Source organism: Prionailurus bengalensis, chromosome D1 (assembly GCF_016509475.1).
Source record: "Prionailurus bengalensis isolate Pbe53 chromosome D1, Fcat_Pben_1.1_paternal_pri, whole genome shotgun sequence".
In the NCBI taxonomy this organism is placed as follows: Eukaryota; Metazoa; Chordata; class Mammalia; order Carnivora; family Felidae; genus Prionailurus; species Prionailurus bengalensis.
This window is the reverse complement of record NC_057346.1, coordinates 46,224,186-46,249,897: the sequence shown is the minus strand read 5'-3', so window position 1 is coordinate 46,249,897 and position 25,712 is coordinate 46,224,186. Positions and strand designations below refer to the sequence as shown.

General features: G+C 45.7%; 1 protein-coding gene across 3 annotated transcripts in view; it reads right to left on the bottom strand.

Moving 5' to 3' along the window:
* The window catches only part of ME3 (malic enzyme 3), a 184,715-nt gene that overhangs the window by 64,829 nt on the left and 94,174 nt on the right, over positions 1-25,712 (bottom strand). For all 3 annotated transcript variants that reach the window (XM_043579987.1, XM_043579986.1, XM_043579989.1), the window contains one exon: positions 741-816. In XM_043579987.1, the coding sequence (XP_043435922.1) occupies positions 741-816 (76 nt within the window). The remainder of the gene's footprint in view (positions 1-740; positions 817-25,712) is intronic.

The window sequence follows — 25,712 nt, the reverse complement described above, 5'->3', positions numbered from 1 at the left end:
ACAAAGCGTGCATTCTGTATTATATCCTGCTTATGATATAAACATATTTTCCACTTAGATTTTTTTCAGTAAAACTGATATTCCAGGAAGAAGCAGGTTTACTTTGGACCACCTCCACTAACTGCATACACCCAGGCATGAAGGTACCATTCATCATAAGCTTTTCCTCTTGTTGAAGAATATCCTCATCCCGTGTCCTCTCTCCAAAGCCTACGTGGCCAAACTCTACCCCTCAATTCAGGGCCCTGCTCCAATGTCACTTCTCCCATGAAGTCTTTCTAAATTCCCCTTAGGCTAGAAGTAATCTCTGCCCTCAACCCTCAGCTCTCTCTGTGTACTTCCTTTACCTCTGATCAGGTTCCTTGTTAGTCTTTTGTATCTCTGTCTTATTTTCCTCGTGAAAAGTCAGCTAGCGGAGAAGTTCTGATTTCTCCCCAAATCCACCATGGAAACTGGCAGTGTATATTTAGTAGGTACTCAATACATGCTGAACATGTCTTCAGACTACTACTGCTACTACCACTGATGATGATGATGATAAGGGCAATTTCACATGGCTATGGGTCAATGTAAACCTCTGCTCCATGGTGCGCTTATGCTTGGCTCTCACCGGCCTGTGCTCTGGGCCTGGGAAAGCCTTTGGTGTTGCAGTGGCTCATTTTCTAGCTGGGGATGCCTCTGGTCCCGGTTGAAAGGACTCACCCAACCACAGAACAGTAGCAAAGAAAATGGGACCATACCTTAATATTGTCTTCTGGCCAAGAGTTCAGCATTGTTGCAAGGTGGCCCTTGTCATGAATGGTGATAAACAGCCCCCTAGGAAAAACAAAACAGGTACACACAGAGAAACCAGCCAGTCAGGTTAGGAACAGAACAAAGACCACAATACTGTGTATCACTGCATCATTTAATTTTTCCCGCAGACCTGGGCAAAGGCAACCTCTAAATTGCCTGCCCTGCCCTGGCCTTCCTCCAATGTCTCCTCTCCTCAAGGAGAGGAGTGGACTCCTCAAGGCAAGGAGTCCACGGGGCCAAGTGCTGTGCCCTCCTGGGGCCTGTGTTCTCCAGAGACTGCCCCTCCCTTCTGCCCTCTAGACCAGGCACACAGGACCCCAGAATTCTCTGAGGGACCCAAAGCTGCTTCAGGAAACTGTGTCGACCTCTTCTCTGAGGTCCACTCAGAATACCCACTGTACTCCTTTGAGTACAGACCACACCACGGTGGGAAGACCCCTACGCCTGGGGCTGTGGCTGGAACATGGATGTGTGGGTTGCATCCAGACACAGGCAGTGGGGGATGGAGCTGGGGAGAGGAGGAGGGGTGGGCTGCCAGCTGTGAGACACTTTTCCCTGCAGCACTAGAGCCTGTGACTTCTAAATTCAAACTTGGCCTTCCAGACCAGCATGAAGGTGTATCTGTAAAGGCGGGGGTGGGGGTGGAACATTATTTTACATAACAGTTCATTAGCATGATTTAGAACTTCTAAAGTTCAGCCCTCTGTATATGGACCTGAGCCTTTTGCCCTGGGATCGGGGTATGAAGATGGGATAGTTCGTGCCACTTCCTTCTTTCCCTTTTGTCTGATACACCCAAAAAGACTCCTTTTGCTAATGAAGCACTCATTGTTTTGCCAATATGAGGAGGCCGGGGAGTTGTGGGAGAACAGCCTCCCCCATTCGCACTGCCCTGGCGAACTCAGAGAAGACTTCCCAACAGTACTTCATGGCTTCGTGAGATACTCACATTTTGGATCTGTTATTTAAATCATGCCCTAGTTGGGGCGCCTGGGTGGCGCAGTCGGTTAAGCGTCCGACTTCAGCCAGGTCACGATATCGCGGTCCGTGAGTTCGAGCCCCGCATCAGGCTCTGGGCTGATGGCTCAGAGCCTGCAGCCTGTTTCCGATTCTGTGTCTCCCTCTCTCTCTGCCCCTCCCCCGTTCATGCTCTGTCTCTCTCTGTCCCAAAAAAAAACGTTGAAAAAGAAAATAAATCATGCCCTAGTCAACGCTGTCAACACCCTGGGCCCTGTTCTTTAGTCTCAGCAGTCTTGTAAAACTCCACCTGTGGACAAATCTCCTCTCTGCTCCCTGTACGCCTCCACCCAGGCGGCCGAAGGCAGGCGGAGAAAGTCTTACCCCAGGACTGAATGGCACTTTCACAAATCCGTCACTGTCACCCCCTCACCGTGGACTCTCAACAACCGACCGGTCTTTGTTCTTTCAGTGTTTCTCCGGTCAAAATCCACTCTTTCTACTCTTTGCAAAGACCATTTTAAACTTCTCTGTTCTCAAACCTCCAACAAACAGCCTCACCTTCCCCCAACACCCCTAGTGACCTCGCCTCTGAGGTCACATGAAGCCACAGGATGGCATCTCTGTCAACCTCCCACCACCAAACCTGCAAACTTCTGCATCTGTAGACAGTTCCTTCATTCCTTCTGTTCCAATGAATATTATAAAGTCTTATACTTAATTACCTCTTCTCTCCTCTGCACTGTCCATTAACTTCCCATCAGCCCCACAATATCCCCGAACCTTTATCGTCTTACAAACTTCTGGCTTTTGTTAGTGACAGTTTGTTGAACGGACTAAACTTTCTTCAGATAACAATAATAAAACTGTTATTTTTTTTAAATGATTATATCATTGTTACAAAGCTTAAGAGTGTATAAAATATACATTTTGAGGCAATGGAGGTTGGCCAAAAGCAGGCAGAAACTGAAAGGGAATTTACCTTTGAAAGCAGGAATTACACCCCTCGAGATTTACGAATTTGCAGCTTCATGTCTGAGGGGAGTCTAGTCTGAAGGCAACTTAGGGCAGCAGAGAGCCTTCCCAGCTCGAGGTGTCAGAGAGGGGAGTTAGGGCTGGTAGAACAGCCAGGAAGTGAAAGGGGGCATTCTGGAAGGGAAGGAGCCACAGAAAGAATGAACTCCCAGGTCTGGGTATAAAACCCGCCCACATCATTAAGCTGCCGGCCATCACCTGGGCACACACGAGGGCCTGGTAAAGAAGCCGCAGCTGCAAGCAGCAAAACCCCAAAAGAGATTTCAGTTGCTGCCAATCTGGAGAGACAGGGTTTTACACAGAGCTCCTTTAGAATATTCTGCTTACTTCATGCATGTTAGACATTTTCCATCAAAAAAAAAAAAAAAAAACTGAAACAAAACAAACCAACAAAGACCACCATGGAACCCCAAACTATTCTTGGCTTCCACGTTTCTCGCCAACACTGTTTCTTCTCTCTCCTCTCTTCCATCACCAAACTTCTTAAAAGCGTGGTCTACACTGGCTGCCTCCGGTTTTTGTCTCCAGCTGCAGCATGCCTTCTCTCACGGTCATGCGGCCAAAGCTGCACTTGCTAAGGCCGCCAATGACTTCCATATTCCTGAATATAACAGGGATTTTCATTCTTCATTGCCATTGGCTTCCCAGTAGCATCAGACACTTTTACCTATTCCCACCCAACCTTTGGCCTCTGTGACTCTCTCTCTGAGTCTTCCTCTTACCTCTGGCTGCTTGAAGTTCTTCGTCTTTCATGTAGGGCCATCCAGCTATTAGGTGTTATAGTTCCTCAAAAACTTGTACTATTCCACTTTCCTTCCTACCCTTATTACTGTATGTGCCCCAAGGCTTTGGGCCAGTGACTCTCAGATATCCACAGTCCAGAGTTTCTCACCTTTGGTGCTACTGACATCTGGGTTGGATAATTTTTGCTGTGAGAAGTGAGGTGGCCCTGTGCACTGTAGGGTGTTTGGCAGTATCGTTGGTCTCTACCTACTATGGCAATAGCACCCCCATACTCTGTTGTGACAACCGAAAATATCTCCAGACATTTGTAAATGTCTCCTGGGAGGCAGTGTCACCTCTGGATTTAGAGCCATTGTTCCAGCCCTTTATATTTAACTGTGTACCTGACACATCCCTTTGCATGTCTCAAAGGCACTTCAAACTCGGCAGGTCCAAAACCAAGTCTCTGATCCTAATCTCCCACCACTATGACTCAAAGAACAAAACAAAGACCCAAGACAAGCCTGATTCTCTTCCCTTCCTCCTTTTCTCAGTGAATATTAACCCCTCACCCCACACTCCCATCTAGTATATACATCTAGTTTAACAATCCCAGTCCCCTGGAATCAATCTTCTCCCCTTTAACATAACCCAATGCCAAGTCCTTCAAGTCTACCTTCTATGTAGCTCCTGGTTCATATGCTTCTTTCTACCCTAACATCACCTCCCTGGTCCAGGCTCCTATTCTCTCTTCCCTAAAGAGAGAGTGGGGTGTCCTTTGGGGCACCGCCTCTTGTCTGTCTCTAATCCATTTTCCATATAGTATAAAGAGAGAGGTTCTTGAAATCAAAGTCTTACTTCGTTATTCCTTGTGCTTGTCTTCCCATGACTCTTGGAATGAAGACCCAAATCCTTAACATGGCCGACCTGCAAGGCCTTGTGTGGTCTGGCCCTTGCCAACTTATTATCCTTACTTCACTCTCCCGTCATCTGCCACACTGGCCTTCTTTCCATCCCTCCACGTGCCATGATCTTCTTACCCCAGGACTAGTTCACATACTGTTCCCTTGCCGGGCACACCCTGCGTCTCCTCACTTTTTATTTTTATTTATGTACTTAAAAAAATTTTTTTTAACGTTTATTCATTTTTGAGAGACAGGGAGACAGAGTGCAAGTGGGGGAGAGGCAGAGAGAGAGGGAGACAGAGAATCCAAAGCAGGCTCTAGGCTCTGAGCTGTCAGCACAGAGTCCAACGCGGGGCTTGAACTCACGAACCGCGAGATCATGACCTGAGACGAAGTCAGATGCCCAACCGACTGAGCCACCCAGGCGCCCCTCTCCTCACTCTGTTTAGTGAATCCTCCTCATTCTTCTGATGACTTCCGAGTCAAAGCCGGAGCTCTCTGTTAAATGTTCTCAAAGTACCATCCCTGCATACACAAACTTCTTACATTCATTTGTGTGGCTGTTTTGTTAATACGTCGCTACCTCCCTAATTAGACCGTAAGCTTCACTGGGGCAAGGTGAACATTTATTTTGTTGTTGTTGACTACTGTACATCCAGGCTTAGTCCATAATAGATGCTCAACACCTGCTTTGCGAATCAATGAAGTGAGCAAGTGAACCTGAGAATGGCTGGAGGTTGAGGGATGAGAATGAAAGGTGCCGAATAAAGTTGGAGAGAAGAAAATTTTTATGCATGTGGGGTTGTTTCATGCACCAGGGATCACTAAGGCTGGGTGGGGCTGGGCTGGGTTAGACTGTGCCCTGTGGCTTAGACCAGGGGAATGCACATATGAAAGTGGGTGGACACGCTGGGGAAGAAGAAAACCCCGGAGTGTAAGACTTGGGGGATGCAGGGCTCCTTCCATCACATTGATGGAGGGCAATGTGGGTGTTGGAATGACCTTATTCACAAGGTTTGAGAGCAAGTTCCAGCATTTGCTGTGCCATTTGAAATGACCAAGGGGCACTCAGTCATATCAATGAAGATGAAAACGAGGCATTGGATTGGCTTCTTGGAAGTTGTTTTTATGAATGATCTCCAGGAAATGTGAGTTTGGAAAATCGCACTATGTTCATAATAATGAACTTCAAAGAACGATCTGGATGAGAAAAGCAGCCACACATGGGCCTCCTGAAGTTTAAATAGGGGTACTTGCCTAGTGGCAGTAGAAGGGTAAATGGATCAAGGTGAGTACATAAGCCCAGAACTTTTAAAGAACCACCTTCTCCACCTCCCAAACCAGCCACTGCTCTGAGGCCTGACCTGAGGAGGTCTTGTTAGGGGTGTATTTCTGCTAGTTTTTACTTCCCCACAGTTGTACTTCTAATATCCATAAGTGATTTCCCCCCTGGGGTTGTCCAGAGCTAGTCACATGGAATAATAATGCCAACAGGATGCCAGTTCTTTCCAGCTGGAAGAACTGAGTCCCAGGCTCACTGATGACTCACTGAGTGACCTTGGGGAAGTCATGTACCTATACTAATTAATCCCAGTGACGCACTCCTGGCCTCTTAAAGGTCTTAACTTGGCTCTGTTCTGGAAATGTCCCCACCCAAACAACTCTGGCTCTCAACATTCCCCTGATAAGATCAAGGCTTACTAGTGATACTTAACAAAAAGCTCACATACTAAGGGGTTTGATCCATGCACACTATTCCAGATCTTAGCAAAGCTCTTGTGTGATTAATCCTAAACACAGAAAAAGTATGGTTACAAAAATTCTTTGGTACATTAAAACATTCCCTCTTCGTTGAAGATAAGGAGAGGGAGGAGGGACATTCACATTTAAATTTGAGTTACTAAAATTTCAAAAGATTTTTTCTCTTTTTTTGCAGATATGCTCTGCAGGGATCATGCTATAAAAAATAACACCTTTTGAAATGTATCAAGAGCTTTTAATCACTTCTCAAAGTGCTCTTCCATCTATTATCAAAACTATAGTGGGGACATCTCAGTGGCTCAGCCAGTTAAGCGTCTGACTCTTGATTTCAGCTTAGGTCATGATCTCACATTTAATGAGTTTGAGCCCAGCGATGGGCTCTGTGCTGATGGTGGGGGAGCCTGCTTGGGATTCTCATTCTCTCTCTCTCTCTCTCTCTCTCTCTCTCTCTCAAAATAAATAAATAAACTTTTAAACAAACTGTAGCTACAAATGATCCCAAATTGATTGCCCTGGATGAGGATTTTGAAATATCTAGTCCGAAGACTTCATCTTATAAAAGAGGAAACGGACATCCAGAGAGGCCACTGTGGCCAGTAGTGAAACATTCCTCTTTGATGCATGTTGGTGAGGATGTAAAATGTGCAGAGTGAGGGATTCTGATGATAAACAAATAGACAGCAGGTTTCCAGCAGGATCCTATGGGGTTCTCTTGCCCATCCACCCATTTCCTGGCAGAACTGCATCTGGGAAGAAAGAAAACCTCTTAAATGCCTTCAGCAACCTATTTGCATGTTTAGCCACTTTCTAGTCAGGGGACACTATCTTTTCCAGCAGTACTTGGTGATGGGGTTGGCTGCTATGTCTGTTTCCATGAGGTTCTGATCAAGTGAGAAATGCAGACATTCACTCCTCTGCACTCCTTCTTAGTGACCTCAGGAAGTAAATACATAAGCGCCACGGGAGGATCTCCTACCTGTACCTGCTTTGTCTCACCCTGAGACCTCAGACTCACAGGCGTCCCTGAGGCTGGAATAGGGATTTTCAGCTAATTCCCAATAATCCAAAGCACTGAAAATGATGGGGCTGCAAGCGACGCAAGTGTGGTTTTGGAGAAATGGCAGATGGAAGGTAGCACAGACTAGGGGTTAGACGTATGTGCTTTACAACGATAGCCCCTGTGTTCAAAGCCTGCCTCTGCTACTCACCAGCGATGTGGCAATGGACAAGTTACTTCCCTTCCTCAAGCTTCAGTTTGTAACATGACAACATGACACCAGCTGCTTCATATATTTGCTATAAGGACTAACTAAGACAATGCGTATTTAGTTTATCAGAGTATCTGATGGTATACAGTAAGCATTCAACAAGTGACAGCTCTTAGCGTTGCTGAGCTAGTGTCGTAAGAGTCCAGACTCAGGGAGCACCCGGGTGGCTGTCACTTGTATCCAACCTCGGTCCAGGTCATGATCTCACGGTTCATGAATTCGAGCCCCGCATTGGGCTCTGCGCTGACAGTGCGGAGCCAGCTTTGGATCCTCTGTCTCCCTTTCTCTCTGCCCCTCCCACCTCTTCAAAGATAGATAAAATTAAAAAAATAGAGTCCAGACTCAGAAGTCAGATCGCCTGGGTTCAAATGCTGACAAAATGCCAGTGAAGTACCTGGCCCATAGTGAATGCTCGGTAGATTTTAGTAGCTAATTATTAACTTGTATTTTAACTAGAATTATACTAAATCAATGTGCATGTTTTTAAGAGCCACGACTGGCAGTTATATGTGTCTTTGGTGAAACAGGAAAACAGTCATAAAGTTTGGTGGAAAATCTTTTCATTATGTGGGTCATTGAGTGAGGGCAAAATACTGGGGTTATACACACTTGGGACTAAAAGTTTTCCATGTTCCCTGCAAGAGCTAATATTCAATGAAAGTGTTATCAAGGGCAGACTGAAAGGAAATACAGGGCACAAATGGGCAATATTCATTCATTCACTCACTTATTCACCACTCATGCACTCATCCACTTATCTCTCCATCCACCCATTCATCCAACCATCCATCCATAGGCTTTTTTGAGTATCTCTCTTCCAGGAACACTATTAGGGTTAGGCTCTTTATGTACATATCTTAATTCTCACGAAAAACTATCAGGTGGGCAACACCCCCATTTGATAAAGGAGATTAAGAAGCACAGATGTGGAGGTAGAGGTGAGATTGAAGCACAGGTCTCTTGATACCAGAAACGTGGTTCCTTTAGTGTGTGATTTGGGATAAGTCACTTCAACTCTCTGTGCCTTAGTTTTCTCTTCACTAAATGGGAACAATGGCTTCTCCATTACGGAGTGACTGTGGATGAAACAAGCAAGTTCACAAAAACTCTGCACACCAGAAAACCCTACAGACGTGAATCTTGGTGTTTGTCTGACCTTGTCCAATATGGTGAGTCTGAGAGGGGTTTAACGTGAAGTCCTCCAAGAGCATGCCAGTCCTTCTGGTTTCCTGAGGGCCCTTGATGGATGAAGTTAGGTGTCAAGAAGCTATCTGAGCCCACAGCTGCGTCTATTTCAGCCTTCTTTCCATGAGAAGGAGCCAGAACCCCACGGAAATGAATGATGCCCTATGTAGCACTACCTTTGACAGCTGGCGTGATGTTATCATCCTGCTCCAAGGCACAAAGGGAGGTAGGAAGGTGGGAAGCTCCAGGAAGCCCAGGGCTGAGACTCAGAGGCGTTTCCAGCTTTTGAATGAGTTATAGGCTGCCCTGGGGGATCCCAAGGTACTGAACATCCTGCAGTGAGCTAATGTAGCCTGAGCATTCATCAAGGCCAGTGACTCCTCTGAGTAATTAGAACAGAATGTCCTGCACCATGCTAACAAAGATGGGCACCTGGGACAGAGGCACTCCTGGGAATCTCTCCTTGTTAACAGTCATTAAGTGGGACAGCACAAACAAAAAACAAAAAATAACCTTGGCTACTGGTTACTTCCCCCAAATTTTTCCTGTTTACTTCAGGGAAACACTTTTGGACCCTGAAGGAAGAAAAAATACATATAGTGAATATGGCCAATTGCCAACCTCTGGAATCCAGGGCTTAAATAAATACATACCCTGCTTTATATAACATACAGCCTATTCTCAAAAAGCTGTGAGTAAGTAAAATATCTATACGTAAAATTATATTATACATGCACTTTGGAGGTTGCTGTTTTAGGGGGACCTGCTGAGAATTGTTTGCAAATGTAGATCACTGTCCCCTGATTTATGTCTTTCACAAATTTGGGCTTTCATACTTCAGTTTCTAGAAACAGAACTTAGATTTTCTCTTGGCTGGTGCCTGGACAGCAGGACCCACTGACCAAAGTGGTGAAGTGGCCAGAGAAGTGGGGCAGTGCCCTTCTGCATGGAGCTTCGGGATAAACATGCAGAGACAGGGAAGGGATGGAATGATGCTTATGCTCTCTTCTTTCACATACGTGACACTTATGGCCTGACAGGCGTATCTGTCACGGACTGTTCACCGTGGAGCACAGTTGACGTGACACTTTGGGGTGCAAGTGCTTAAGGGCCAGCGTGCGATTCACCACCTGGTCTTTCCCTTTGCCATGGCAACCTGTCCAGTTCCAGATGAAGCTACTTCACTAGCCTGGTTCCGGAGGGAGGAATCCATGAAGCACCACCTCCAGCTGCCCCACAGAGGACAGGATGCAGGAACACAGAATATATTTTAAGAGTTGAGATTCTTAGGGTTGTTTGTTCTGCCACGTAAGCCAGCCATGGTACTCCCTGTGCAACAAGATCTCCCAGAGGTGCCCCGTACGTAAGACAAATGTTGGGGCTCTGGTGAAGCAGAGGCGAGGGCCCGTCTTCTCTGAGGGACCACCTGGTGCTCTTCATCTCGGCACTGTTCCCACAACAGATCTCGGGCAATGACAGCAGAGAAAAACAATTCCTGATTGGAAATGGTACTATGGCACTGTGAGTTAGTAGTTGGTATTTAGGAAATTAAGTATTTTTTTAATGTTTATTTTTTTGAGAGAGGGAGACAGTCTTGGCCAAGTATTTTCTAGGTTAGAAAAACTCCAAGCCAACTACTACAAGTTGACTCGTGTCTCCACCAAAAGATATATTGAAATCCTAAGCCACGGTACTTGTGATCTTATTTGGAAATGTGGTCTTTGCAGATGTCATGAGGCTGAGGTCTCAAGGAGGACTCTGATCTGATATGACAGGTGTCCTTAGAACAAGAAGTGGGGATACACAGGGAGAAAACGGCCATGTAGTGCCGGAGGGGAGACTGAAGTGATACATCTATAAGCCAAGGAATGCAGGAGTTGCTGGCAAACAGCACAAGTTAGAAGAGGCAAGGAAAGATTCTCCCCTAAGATCTCAGAGACAGCACAACTCTGTGGCCACCTTGACTTCTGGCCTCCAGCACTGTGAGACAATAACTTCCTGTTGTTCTAAGCCCCCAGTCTGTGCTGTTTTATTACAGCAGCCTCAGGAAGCTAATGCACCAGCTGTCCACCATCTGTGCAGCAGCCACGAGCAGTGGCGATCACGACTCTTTCCCTCCTAAAACTCCAGTGGGATGGAATGTTGCAAGGGCAGGTGCCGGTGAGGTTTCCTCCATCCAACAAAGGCCTGTAAATTACATCACTATCTCCAGTTTCCATCAGGAGCCAGAAAAATCCGCTTAAATTTTAGAATTCAGTTACACGAAAGAGAAAGAAAAACAAAGATAATGTTCACTTAGGAGAGTGTTATTTCTTGAGAAAAAGACTCTTAACCCTTATCTCTGCCTGCAGAGGACTAACCCTTAGAAGTTTCCTAAAATAGAACTGGGGGGATAAAAACCTAGCAAAATCCACTCAAATAGACAACATTCATTTAGGCTTCTTGTTACCAAGTCCAACACAAAAGAAGGACTTAATTAAAACAGGGTTGGTGACACAAGGCAACACACCGAGGCTGGGCTCAGGAGGAGGGACATACACGTTCAACTCTGGAACAAAGGCTCACTGTTGCCACGAAACCACCATTCCACACATTTTTGGCAGGACAGACACATTTTTGGTCAGGAAGGGAAGCTATCCTCTGAAATACTGCAAGAGGCTATCTGTAGGGTCCAGCAATGGTCTCCCGGAGCCAGCAGCACAGCGGGACAAGGTAGGTATGAGAAGTGCCAAGGGCTTCTGCAGCCCAGCACCTGGTGAGGCATAGCCTGAGGCCAAGGTGAGGAAGCTGCCCCTGCCTTGGAGAAACTTAAAAATCATATCTTTCCTTGATTCTGTCAAGTGTCCTCAGGGACTGTGGCTAAAGTAAGGGATGAGTTTGTGGTAGGTCTCTCACAATCCTTTGGTTTTATTTTCTATCTTGAGAAACATTTTGATTATTTTAATCCACTGAACAACCATAGCTAATTTCCTGTACCTTGGACAGCCCATCCTGTTTCCATTCTGTCGCCCTCTAGGTGGGATGTTACGAGGGGCCTGTGGAGGCCCCCTTTCCTTCCGACCCTCCCAGATCACAAGTGATGTGGAGTGTTTCTGCCCTTGGAGTGAGGCATAGGGTGAGGACTGAGATGTTTGCCATGTGACTCCTTCAGTGGGAGTGCGGAGTGGGCATGGCTTCCTGGATCCCTTGTGCTTGAGGTTAACATCTGCCTTGCCCCCTGCACAGGTTCCATGCATTCTGCTTCCTGCCAGGCATTGTGCAGGACACATGAAGGAGACTGATTCAGTGGGGTTTTCTGATGGAGGCAGATCAGGGGGGAAAAAAATGAAGTACACTGTGGTGTAACAGAGAGCTTGCTGGAGGACGGGGAGAACTACAGAATAAGCAGGCCCAGGACGGCGAAATCACAGGGTGGAAAGAGCCACAGAGCTGGGCTCAGAGTCCCCAGTCTAGGGCCCTTTGGTTCCACTGTCCCCTTTCCCTTCCTCTTGCTGCTGTGGGATGATGCCCCCCACACAGACTCAAAGCCTCAGATGGGCAGGGACCAAATCCACAGTTTCCATTGACCACAGGTCCCCCAGTATAGCCCTATGGACACTGTACCCCTTCAGAAAGGGATTTCCAAAGAGATGATCTCTTCCTTTCTCTCCCTCCCTGAATGTGGGAATGGAGTAGTCAGGACCAGAGTGCCAGTGTGTCCACTACCACACCTAGCCCTGTGAATTTGAGAAAGTTACCAGACCTCTCTGAGGTTGCTTCTCCATCTGAGACATTTAGGATTCTGTGACATAATCTAGCAAGACCTGTACTTTCCAGGTTGTTATCTGCAAGGATGCAAAGGCATGAGCAAAGACAATGAATCAGTGACACCAATACTGTAGTTCATGACAAATATGTACAAAAGGGGAAACTGAGTAATAAAAACATATAATAAAATGAAAATGAAGCTTTCATAAATTTTTGTAGTATAAGCAAAAAAAAAACATAATAAAGGAAAAAAGAAAAAGAAAAAAAGAAATCCATGCACTTTTTGGATCTGTTGCAAGAGCATGGATTTGGAACTAGAGAGACCCCCAGTTCAAATTCCAGCTCTAACCAACCCTTATTCGCTTGCTGGGCAACTTCGACAAATTACTTAACCTCAGTATTAGTTGCTTATTATTTAAATGGAGTTCTAATCAGTAATTAATTTAGTAATTAAATCCTCTCATAAGTTTGTGTGAGCATTAAATAACATAATACAATGTCAATCACAAAGTAGCCTCTCCATCAAATCTTAAGTCGGAACCTAATAAATATTTACCAAAGGAACAAGTATCAGTTCAGTTCACCTCAAAGGGACACTGAATTTTGTACCATGGGTCACAGACAGGGTGACTACATATTATGGCTTGCCTGTGTCTTGGCACAATTATTGTTTGATTTCCTTTTCACTTTCAAAAACATATTGATCTGCACAGTCTGTGACGCTCAATACTGCAGACATTTATGGGATGCCTAGTGTGGAAAGTCAGGCCCATCTTTCTGGTGCTGTTGTTCTGAATCCTTTCCCTGTGTTGTCATTAATTATAACCCTACTAGTAACACAAGGCACCTGTGAAGTGGCTAATATCACCCAGTCTTTTGCTCTCTCAACTTTTAGGAAAAGTCTACAGCATACTTTGTGCCAAACTCTGCAGAGTTGGTGTTGAACCCAGACAAAGGATGGAACCTTCAAGGTGATAGACCTGCAAACCTTTTAGTCTTGCCTCCTTGTGGGTCTGATCTTTGGCCTCAGGTAACTCATCATTTTTACCTCAGCTGCTGTGTGAAGAAAGAAATAAAGAAAAGGAAAGGAAAGGAAAGGAAAGGAAAGGAAAGGAAAGGAAAGGAAAGGAAAGAAAAAAAAAGAGAAAGCAAGCAAGCAAGCAAAGAAGGAAGGAAAGAAAGAAATGAAAGAAAGAAAAAAAGAATTTGGGGAGGACGCTATGTTCTGAATGCATCTCCCTAAATTCATATGTTGAAATCCTAATGCCCACCGTGATTGTACTGGGAGATGGCGCCTTTGGGAGGTGATTAGGTCATAAGACTGGAGCCCTCAATGAATGGGAGTAGTGTCTCATAAGAGGTCCTGGAGAGTTCCCTAGTCCCTTCCTCCATGTAAGAATAAGGAGAAATCTGCCACCTGGGACAGCCCTCACCCAACCATGCAGAGCCCTGAGCTCAGGCTTCCAACCTTCAGTGTCTGTTGTTTGTCAACCACGCAGTCTGTGGTACTTTGTTACAGCAGACTGAATGGACTAAGACATGCCCACTTGGAATACTTTACAAATACTATACCATTTACTCATTGCCACAAACCTGGGAGCCAGCTACAGTTCCTATTTCCATCTGAAAATACTGAGGCTGGCTGAAACGAGGTAACATCACCGAGACAGAAAAAAGGCACTGTGCCTTCAGGTGTGTTGTTGAAGTGGTAGGAGACATTTGTAAAACACCAAGCTTTTGTCAGCATAGACAAAGACTGGAGTAACTTTCGCCCGTTAAGCATCTGACTTCGGCTAAGGTCATGACCTCACGGTCCCTGAGTTCAGGCCCTGTGTCAGGCTCTGTGCTGGCAGCTCAGAGTCTGGAGCCTGCTTCCAATTCTGTATCTCCCCCCCCCAACCCCCCAACCGCCCTTTCTCTCTCCTTCTCTCTCTCCCCCTCCCCCACTCATGCTCTGGCTCTCTCAAAAATGAATAAACATTAAAAAAAAATTTTTAAAAAACTGGAGTAACTTTCTAATTATTTTTCTATTTTTTTTCTTCCCGGAATTTGCAAATCTCAGCTATTCCTCTGGTGTCATTGATTATGAATGCTTTTTGGCAGGAGAAAATCGTTCAAGGCACATTCCAAGGGTTGGAGAGGAATTTCTCCATCTGTTCTCTTTGAATTAAAAGGATCCTGATAAGGTGTACAAATAACTGAAGAAGAAAGCGTGGTTTTCATTTAAGAAGCACGCACACGGAAGAGCTAAAGAGTGTGCCTTGTATCTCCATCGTCATTGGCTGACTGAACAATTTATAATCAGGAGGACAAAAAAGGTCCCATAGATGGAAATTTCAGCTGCAATTGACACCCCTGTCCAAACAGCAAATCGGTTCAGAATCTAAACATTCTAATTTTGCAATTCACAGATGCTTCCAATTAGAATAGGGAAGGTTAATGTGGTTTCAGCTGTTACTTGAAAATATTAAAATGTGCCAAGAAAATGCAGACAGAGTTGGTACAAAGGAGTTTCTTTTTCTACTGAAATATTTACTCCTCCAAAAATAATAATCACAGAGGCTTCAGGCCCCCTCTTCCCAGAGAAGTCACACTTAATACTCTTCACTTTCTTTTATGGTGGTGAACATGGTACAGACCCACACAGGCTTCCACTTCATAAAGCAAACAAACACCTTCCTGGGGTCGAGAAGAACTCTCATCTGGGTCTCTGAGCAATAAGTATTTTGGAACATGGCTGTGCTCTAACATAAACTTCTGATTTATCCAAGCAAATAATCATCAAACCTGAGAGTCTGAAATTGCGATACCACCGACTCAGAGGCCAACGCACTGCTTGTTTACAGGTACCTACGAGATAGGGAGGGAAAAACATCCTGTTTGTTTTTCCAAAGCAGATTTGAGAAGTAGTCCCACATATTCTTTTTCCACTGAGTCATAAATTTCTGAGGCCTCAGTTTGAGAAATAGGCTAGGAGCTCAGAACCCTATCGGAACCCACTGAAACAATGGGCCCCACGCCAAGGACAAGCTGAAACTGTAAAAGCTCGAAAGTTTCATGCTAGCATTTATGAGACAATTCTATGGGCAGGCATCTGCATTCTATCTTGAAGCAATTTGTAAGCGGAAGACTCTGCCCACTTTAATTTATTATATAAACATTTCTGGGGCTATCACTGCATATTAGTCATGAAAGCTGGAATTTAATAAAGGAGAACAGAATGCAGTTTTCAAAGAGGACAAAAGTTCACTGGGAAAACATATGTGCAAACCTCAGGGACCCTGATCACTGGAAGCAAATGTAAGAGACAGTTAAGTGCCTGAAACCAAATGTCTGAAAGGGCCGCTCAGCAGGAGTAACAGGGGCGGGGAGACATTTAACTTCACTTGTCATTCTGATGGAGTTGAGTCTCCCAACTATAAATGTTAAGGGAAGAAGTCTCACAAAACTCAAGATCAGGAATGTTCAAGGACAAGAATGCATTTCTCTGAAATGCCTAGGGAAAGCTGTGTGCTTCTCTGGTCAGAAATAAGTCCCAGTTGGACCCACTCAATTCAAAACCCCAGTGTTACTGTCAAGCTTAGGAGCAGAGGCTCAGACAGACACACACTCCACTCTCAAGTCTTCTGGTTAGTAGTTGAGTGACCTTGACAGATGACTACGCTGGAGCCTCAGTTTCCTCATCTGTAAAATAGGGATAACAAGACGTTTCTAATAAAGTTGTATGTGATACTTAGAAGAGATAATATACGGAGAACAGTATACTGTGTGGCACATTCGGCAAGGGCTCAATACATGGAAGCTATTTTTCCTATTATTCCGTGTAAACTATCCTAAAAAACCCTTCGCATCCTGGGCTTACTATTAGTAGAAGAAACATAATGAGTAAAGCTAAAAAAAGCTGACTTGATCTGATTTATGTATGAACCATATGTTTGCAACATTATTGCTTTTTTCTCTATTAGAATACCTTGGGTCTATATAGCTAACACCCCAACTATTAGATGACAGCAATATCAAAAGAGGATCTTAATCCATTCAGGAGACTGTGATAGTATTGGTGCCACTATGAGTAATTTTTACTGTTACACTGAGAAACACAGCATGTCCAGTCCTTCTTTTCTACTGGCTTCTATAAGGTGAAAGCAGTCATTCATGAACTATTCCAACAATTCCTTATTAAACCCCTCCATGTAACAGGCACTGTTCTAGGCACTCGGCATATTTATTTCAGTTAATAAAACAGACGAAACCTACTGCTTTCTGGAGCTTATATTCATTCATCCATTCTTGTATACAGGACCTGCCATGCCAGGAGTTACAGAAAGGATGAAGATAACAAAGATGAATAAGACACACTGTCTGACACACTCTCCAGCTTAGCTTTACATTCTATTAAATTCCAGAAACACTGATCCAGGCACTTATTGAGTGCCACTCTGTCCTAGGTCCTGTGAAGGTCTACCCGCTGCAGATTCTTTTCTTTTTTTAATTATTATTTTATTTTTGTTAAAAAATTTTTAAATGTCTGTTCATTTTTGAGAGGAAGAGAGACACAGCGCAAGTGGGAGAGGGGCACAGAGAGAGGGAGACACAGAATCCAAAGCAGGCTCCAGGCTCTGAGCTGTCAGCACAGAATCCAAGGCGGGGCTTGAACTCACAAACCGTGAGATCATGACATGAGCCAAAGTTGGACGCCTAACTGGCTGAGCCACCCAGGCGCCCCTACCTGCTGAAGATTCTTAAAGGAATCAAATCACCTTTTACATTAATGTTAAAAAGAAAATTTTAAGACACACTGCATTTTAAACAAAGTTAATAGAGTTAAAGCTCTTTGTCTTTAAGGAATCACTAGTAATAGAATCTCACTCATCTAGGATTCTATTAACAGTCATCAGGAAAATGAGATTCCAATTTTCTTCTATCCTTGCTCCTATTCTAACTATTGGTCCTTCCTTACACCTTCCTTCCATCCAACAAGGCCAATCTAACAAGGCTCTGTGCTGGGGGCTGGGTGTCCAATGGTAAGCTAAACAAATATGGCTCCTGCCCATAGCAAGCTTACAGTCCAGTAGTGTGGGAAGAGTCCTGCATGGCAAACAGAAGTAGTTCAATTCTACTTCTCTCTCACTACCTATACAGCCTGGGGGAGGCAACCTCAGGAATCCTCATTTGCTCAAGTCAAAGGGGCTGCACTATCTGTTTCAGAGAGTGCCTGGCAGGACTGTATTTGAATTCATACTAAAACTTCAAGGTACTTTATAGATATAAGTAATAATTATGAGTTATGGTTGATCCCCCAAATGATGGGGGAACATCTATCTCTCTACACAGTAGAAAGGAATAAAGAGGCAGGAGACTTGAGTTCTAGTCCTACCATTTCCATTGACTTGCACCCCTGGTTGAGGAGGGTGTCATGTCCCCTCTTGGCCTGTTTGAGAAAGTTGATTTATAGAATCAGGATCATGTCACTGTGTGCTGCAAAGGGAGGTGAACCTACAGAAATGCAGACAGAGCCCAGGGTGTCTTCAGAGCTAATCCCTTCCACCCCCTCACAGACAGGGCTCCACCTGAGATATCCTGAGGAGATAGGACTCTTTTCAAAGTCCTCTTAGGAGGCCGATGCCTCAGCCTGTCTTGGAACCCACAGTGGGGGGATATCTGGGAGTTTTGGGGGACTGGGCTGCAGGTGGCACACAGGTAACATCTGTGTTGGTTGTGTAGGGTGCTTTTAAAATTGGAGGCCATTTAATATCCCGACACCAACTCAAGGGAGTATCATGGCAGCAGGAGCCATGAAGTGCTTGGTATGTCCTTGCCACGTGCCTAAAAGGCTCTGTCGGTGCAGGTACGAAGGGCCCGCCAAGGTGCAAGCCCTGGCCCTCTTCCTGATGCTTTGTAACAGGGCAGCACAGTTCATGGCCCCACTTTACCTCGTCTTCCCCCAGGGGACTCCAGCCGACACCTGCTGTAACTCCATTCAGCCTAAGGAACGTGTTTGCTTTGCCACCGCTGTTTGTGGGGTAAGGGTGTGCACATGATTCAGAAATGCTGAGTTTCAGCAACACAGGACTAGAGAGGGCTCCAATGAGGAAGGCGAGGTAGTGGACAAGGACAGGTTTGGGTTTCAACACTGCCACTCACCAGCCAGATGGCTCTCGACAAGACCCGCATCACCTCTGAACCGCTCCTCTGTGACATGGGGACAATAATGCCTTCCGATTTCTCAGGGCTATTGTGAGAGTCAGAGATGGTAAAGGTACTGTGATCATTACCATACTGTCCACACAGTGAAAGGCAGTGGTAGTCGTGGCTGTTGTAATCCAACTTGAGGTTCCATTTCCAGAGCCTCATCTCAACTTTTCCCTACTGTCATTATGCGGCGATGCAGTTCAGAGCCAGCAAATCTCCCTTCACAGCCACATCACACTGGTGTCCGTGTGCTGCAGTGTCCTGGGTTTTCACCTTCATCTCCACGTCTAGGACCCTCTCTGGCTCTTCTCTCCTGGTGCTTGAGGGAATACAGCACTTCTCTGTGGCCTTGCTCTTTAGTCTTCCTGAATTATCTTCCTCAAAAAATGCTTTTGTTACAATCTCCCTGCTCCAAAGTGTATCGCCATCTCTGACTGACGCAATCCAAACCCCTCACTCCGCCTCACATCAACTCCATCTTCCCCACCCCGTCAATGGAGTGAATTCCTCACACACCCTGCACGTGCTGTGGGCCAGTGTGGTAGTGAGTCCTCCGTCCCGGACATGCTCAGTTACCAGAGAGAAGAGGCTTGTGAAGGCAGCAGTGAGGGTGTGTGGTCTGAAGCCTGGGTGGTGCTCCCATGTAGTGGATGTGTAACCTTTTTCAGTGACTTTAACTCACGGTGCCTCAGTTTCCTCTTCATTTAAATGGGCCTAATAGGATTAGTTACCACAAAGAGATGTCGTGGGGACTACGTGTGAAGCACCTACAAGAGTGTCTGGTGCATCGGAAGCTCTGAATAAACCAACGTGAGCTACCACTCGGTGACAGACATGACTCAAGCATCCTCTCAGGAAGGGGCACTGCTTTCAGCTGTAGGCAAGACAAAACTGGCTGGGAAGAGGAAATTCACTGCATATAACAAGTCCAGGGGAAGGCAGCTCCAGGATTTGTTTGTTTAGTGGCTCAATCATGTCACCAAGGACACAAGTTCCCCACATTAATTTTGGGCATTAACGGCCTGGACCCTGAGCTGTTTATCCCATGACCATAGGATGATCATCACAATTCCAGGCATCCTGGGCAAACATGAAAGTGTCATGGGAAGAAGGAGCCTTCTTGCAACAAGAAAAACCTTCCCAGAAGTCCTCGGGTGGATGACCCTCATATCTCTTTGGCCAGAACAGGATTGGCTGGGATTAATTAGGACCCACTGCTTGGTGCTGGGAAAGGCCAAGACTTCCTCAAAGCACATGGCCATTTGGAGGGAAAAAGATAATGGAGAAAAAATAAATAAAGCAAACAACAACCAGGGTTTTGTTAAGGAGGCGGAAGGGGCCATCAGCAGTGTCTTTTGTATTCCCAGTGCTGAGAGTCTGTGATTCTTGGCTTGTTCCAGCCACATGTCTTACTTTATGCAGTTCTTCCTGCTTGGAACTCATCCACTAAAGCTTTGTATGCCTGGGCTATGTATGTGCTGGGCTACCTTCCCAACATGAATCAAAATCCTTTTTTCGAGGTTTAGATCAAGAACAACAATTCAGGGAAGAGATCTCTTACCACAATGAATTACTTCCATCCTTTCCAAGTGAGCTAGACAATCCACACCACAATTTACTAACTGGCTTATGTTGCTTTAGAGATGCTCTTCTCCTCAGGTGGCCTGTAAACATCTCAAGGTCACAGGCCCTGAATAAACTATCTTATTCCATTTGGATCTTCCATGTACTTAATGGTGTCCAACCACAAAGACAGTTAATGCTTGTTGAATCAATGCTTGTTGAACCTAATCAGAAGACAGCCTTGAAGTGGTCTCTCTGGTAGGTACCTGGAGATACTATGCTCAGCACTATGGGAGACACAGAGAAGAACAAAACACATAATTTCCCTCCTGGACCTTGTAGTTCAGGACAGGAGCTCATATGATGAATGACATGAAGTTGGAGAAGTACATCGTCCTCTACCCATGTTACTTTTTGTTCTTTTGGTTTTTTTACTTGTTCCCCTCCAGTAACCTTTGGACAATGTTGAGGCCTCAGTGGGGCACCCTGCTGGAGCCCTGTTTCCACCTGCAGTATCACAGACCTGAAATCCTCTTGATCTATTCTTTCCCATCCTTCTCCCTTTCACATAAAACCTATCCTTCCTAAGTTTCAAGTGCTATGGTTTTAGGAGATTCTGGTTTAAGATTAGTCTCTAAGAAATCAGTTCATAAATAAAGTTTTCAATGTTACCCTTCCAGGGCACACAGAAAATTTGAGGGGACTCCTATAGGTGCAATGAGCCGACCCAAGGACATGACTATGATCACGGATTTTAGGGATTTGCCTGCTGGTGGTGGAGTTCTTTCCTGGCATGGCAGAAATCCCCTTTTCTTTGAGAAATTCTACAACAATGACCCTTTATTCTTTCTCTAGTCCAGAAGCTTTCAAAACATTTACACTGTTTGCAGCATCTCTTAAGAAGCCACTTCTGGACTAAACTTCTGGACTAAACTTAGTGTGAGAAAACACAAGCTTTAGTGCATTTTACAGGTTAATGAGAGATCAAGGTTATTTGAGGAAAGGTCTACTCAACTCCTGCCTGTATGTACGTATTTCCTTCTCAGTAAGGAAATTCTCCCGCCCCTATTCTTTTGATCACCATGGCTGGGATTGCCAGAGACAAAGGAGGAAAAGGACAGAGTCAGATAAAAAAGAAACAAAAATCAGTTTGTTTAAATTGCCAGGGAAATCTGCCTTTGGCTAAAGGAAGTCAAACCCAGAACATCCTGTTCAAGTTACTAAGGCTCATTTACTTCCAGCTTGAGCAGAAAACTATAATCTTTGCATTTGTGTGGGGTGGCTCAATCTTTTCTACCTTCACTCTCAACCCCTACACCTAAACTTCTGGATGGCTGAGGTGTTCCTTTGTCCTCCCCAAACAGCAGTCTGCTCCTTCTGGATGCTAAAGTCCCAAGTGGGTCATGTGCAGTTAAATACAAACTCATTTTTTCTTTTTTGGTATGTAAATGTTCAAACTTCCTCTAAGAAAGAAAAAGCCAATTCCCTCAGGGATTGAAAGCAAAGTAGTTCAGAAAAGAGAATAAATGCTCCTTCTTCTCTCCTCTAGATCAATCTGTTCCAGAGCGTTTCAACGATGTGGGATCCAGACACAATTTAACTTGTTCCATGTGACATTCATGTAAAATAATAACTGAACAACTATTAAAGTCCTTCATGCTTTGGAAGGACTCCTTGCGCCACCTTCCTTAGATCTATTCCAGCATCAATTCCCCAGCACAGAACAACCCATGAAAAACCCTGGACTGCCCGGCTGGTCTGCCTGGGAAGGTGCCCATGCGTGAGTCAGAGCTCTCAGCAAAATGACACTTTTGCAGATAAGCCTGCAAGCTTTTTCTTGTCAGAAAATGAAAAGTATGTGTTTTCGTCGACTTTTACATTTTCCTCCCTTGAATGCCAGAAACTTTAGAGGCAAATTTATAGCCACGGTGCTCTAATCGGCTCAAAAATTATAGACTATAAGGGTTGGATTTAGAAGGAGCCCTTGAGATCACCTAATAAAATTCTTTTGTTTTATAGATGAGCACAATGAGGCCCAGGAAGGAGGAGACTTGGTGACAGTCACACTGCTCAAACTGGGACCAGAGCCTAGGTCTCATGACTCCCAGGTTTTGCTACTAACGCACACTGGGGCCTGGCAGTATCCATTCCTTCTGCTTCCTTCAGATGGCCTCCACTTAGTTTTCAGTGAGCAACTTTTTACCAGCTCCTAATCCAGTGGTTTTCAAAGCGTGGTCCCTGCCCCAGCAGCATCAGGGTACCCTGAATCTGTGTTTTGCCAAGCCTCCGGGTGATCCCAATGCACGCTAAGTCTGAGATGCCCTACCTTAACCTGTTTGCCCCACCCACTGGATTAAGAAGGAGATCAGGGCACTAATCGGATCCATCTAATTTCACAGCCCTTTTTCAGCTTGGCTCTTCCTGTTACCTAAGGCAGAGGTCCACTTAATTTACCTCTGGGGAAAGAATTTATTGGAAATTTGGAACTGGGGTGGAAAGCCAGGGACTGGCACTCGCTCTGCCTGCTTCTTCCTCTTGCTGCCTTTTGGTTCTCCTCTTTCCACAGATCTGTTCATTAACTTTCCTCTCTTCCTTCTGTTCCTTCATAGCCGACATCTGCTTTTTTGTACCACGACCCGACTCTGAACTCTAAACTATAGCATCCCTTCTGCCTTAATTTCTCTTCCTAACTGCAAAATTCTTCCTATGTAACTTTTCCCATTTTTCGGTTTACACTCCTGAAAAGGACTCCAACTGACCCAGCACATCTTTTGAGTCAGTTCACACTGGTCCCATGCTTACCCCAAAATGCTTCGTCACCTTTGGTCTGATGCTTTTTCCTGTCTAATCAACTATTGACATAAGATAAGTGTACGGTTTGGATGGGGGTTTTGGGGGGGGGCGACTTCCATGCAGTGCTAAAAGCTTCAGGAGGAAATTGGGGGAGGGGGAAGGAAGCATACATGGGTGACTCTTTCTGACCTCCCCCTCCACTAATCCTGGGAATGAGACATGAGGGAACTTGGCAATGGGTTTAATAGTTAGGCTTACCAAGGGTTGGATCGGAGATGGAAGTTCTATTATCATGATCCTAATCTTCAGTATACTGCCAGGCCGGGATGGCCTGGAAAATATGGACTGTTGGTTATCAACTCCCCAGAAGTCATAGAAGATCCAAGCTGGAGGAACTGTAGAGATCACCCAGCTCAGTGATTTGTGGCCCTGGGCTGCCACGAGAATCCCTGGGAGCTTTTGAGAAATGAAAGCTGCGTGGGCCCCACCTTGGGGATTCTGACTTAAAGCTCCCAGATGCTTCTAATGCACAGCTGTCACTGAGAACTATGGGTCTAACTTGACCCTCATAATTTTACAGCTGGGGAAACAGGCTTGGCTATATAATGTGACTGTGGCTCACTTAAAGATCTCATTCCTACCTTGGTTATAGAGTTTGGGTTATTAGATCCTAAGTGGTTAGAGCTGGAAGAGATCACAGAAGCCACACAGTTCAACCCTACACTTCCACGTGAGACTAAGGAGCTTAGTGACTTGCCCACAGAGTCAGCCAGGAAGGAGGTGGCCAAAGCTACAAACCATGTCTCATGACCCCTCACTCTTCTGTGCACAATACCAAGGCAGAGGAGCAAGGATGCCAGATGAGAAGCTAAGCAGGCCCAGCCGCAGACTTCACTCTTGCTCTGCTCCAGGGAACCTTTGCACAGCACAGCTGGAACAGCTTGGCAGAGAAACCCAATGTAACTGGGTATGGAATGGGCTCGACCAAAGGAATTGGTACCTTGGGGCCTTGAGGATGGGGAAGAGGCAGCTGGTTTGATGATGCTAATCTTCACTTTCTGCCCGCCTTCCAATCATGCTGGGAGTACGGGTGCCTGTTCCTGATCAACTGACAGCTGGGCTGGAGTCCAGACTGTGATGTGCTCAAATGCTGTGCCCTGGGTGTCAGCAGGCTTCTGACACTTGCTGAGATAGGGTTGTCTTTGTTTTCCAGAGTGGCTTTAAGTCGAGATGTTGGCGTCCATTGGTCCTGTGTATGGCTAGAAATGGCTTCGGTTGGCATTTGGGAAGCAGAGGCATGAACCCTGGGGGCCCTTGTGTATGTGGGTAGAGGCGATGGAAGTGGTGGTGACGGCTGAAGATAAAAAGGTTCCAATGTAAAAACAGAAATAAATAAAAGAGAAAATAAAAAGCATTTAGGGCTTCAACAGCAAAGACAAAAACCAAATGAGGCAACGGCTTAACAGACATAATGAGTGACAATCAGGAAAGCCCAAAGAGGTGAGTATGAGCCTCAACCACACCTTTCCAGGGGGCTGGGGTGAGGGAGAAGAAGCGATGAAAAAGCAATGTCCCTTTACGCTTGTGAGGAACCTTACAGTGGATAAAGCACTTTCACACACACGTAGCTCATCTGATCTTTACAACAACCCCAAGAGGCGGACAGTTCCCGTGGTCCAGACTTGGGGACAGGAGCAGCCGGGCTCCAAGGCCACATGGTTCACAGGGGAGCTGACCCATTCCCTCTGGACTCCAGCCCCAGTGCTCTGTCTGCCATGGTACAGTGTGTGTGTGTGTGTGTGTGTGTGTGTGTGTGTGTGTCCCTCATGAGTGCAGGCCATTCATGCAAGGGAGCTTTCATGAAGACATGCATGCAAATGCTTATCTCTGAGGTGTCATCGTCACAGGGCCACAAGAAGCTCACCTGTGAGCTCAGGAGAAACACAGGTGTCTTAGACAAGTTAGCCTTAGTTTTCCTCTGGTAAAGTAACAAGCCCCTTTTGGGGTTGTGTAGGGATAAAGTACCCGAAGTGTCTAGCCTAGGGCCCACCATGAGCAGCATAAGCATTCAATAAATGGTAGCAGTTACTGTCCTGCATACATGTTACTGGCCTGTGTGCAGGACCCCACCTGCCTGCAGATAAGAAAGACAACAGCCTGGCTCAGGGCCAAGGGCTGCTGGCTTTGTCCAAATCCAAACCTGACTTCAGGTATCTTCTACAGGATCTCGACCACCAGTGAAGCCAAGGCCCACTTCCTACCCTCACCTCTCCCTCCACATCCTCCCCTTACCTGCTAACAGGTTTGCTAGTTAGGCACAAGTATGGATCTTTTCAGGTCTGTATCACACAACAGAGGAATGGGGGCACTTCAGAGGGCCAAGATGCCCTCAGCTGGTTTACCCTTCAGACTCTTGGATAGGGTGACTCAGAGTCAGATGACAGACCCTGAGGGTGGTGTCTTGAGCAGGTCACAGCTGCTGAGCACCTGCTAGGGCTGGGCCTTTTACATATGGAATCTCACTGAATCCTCGTAAGCAGCCACATGAACAAGCATCATTTCCATTTTACACATGAGGAGACCGTGTGTGTGTGTAGGGGGGGTCGCTAAATGGTCATAAGTCATCAAAAGCTGGGATTCAAGGCCAAGTCTTCCTGCTTCAAAGTCTGCTCCTTCTACTACCCATAACCCAGCCCTCACCGCCCATGTGGATGGGATCCCACACAGAGGCTGGGAAATGTCAGGGTTACAGGCATGTGCATATCTGTTAGATCCCAAGACGATGAAG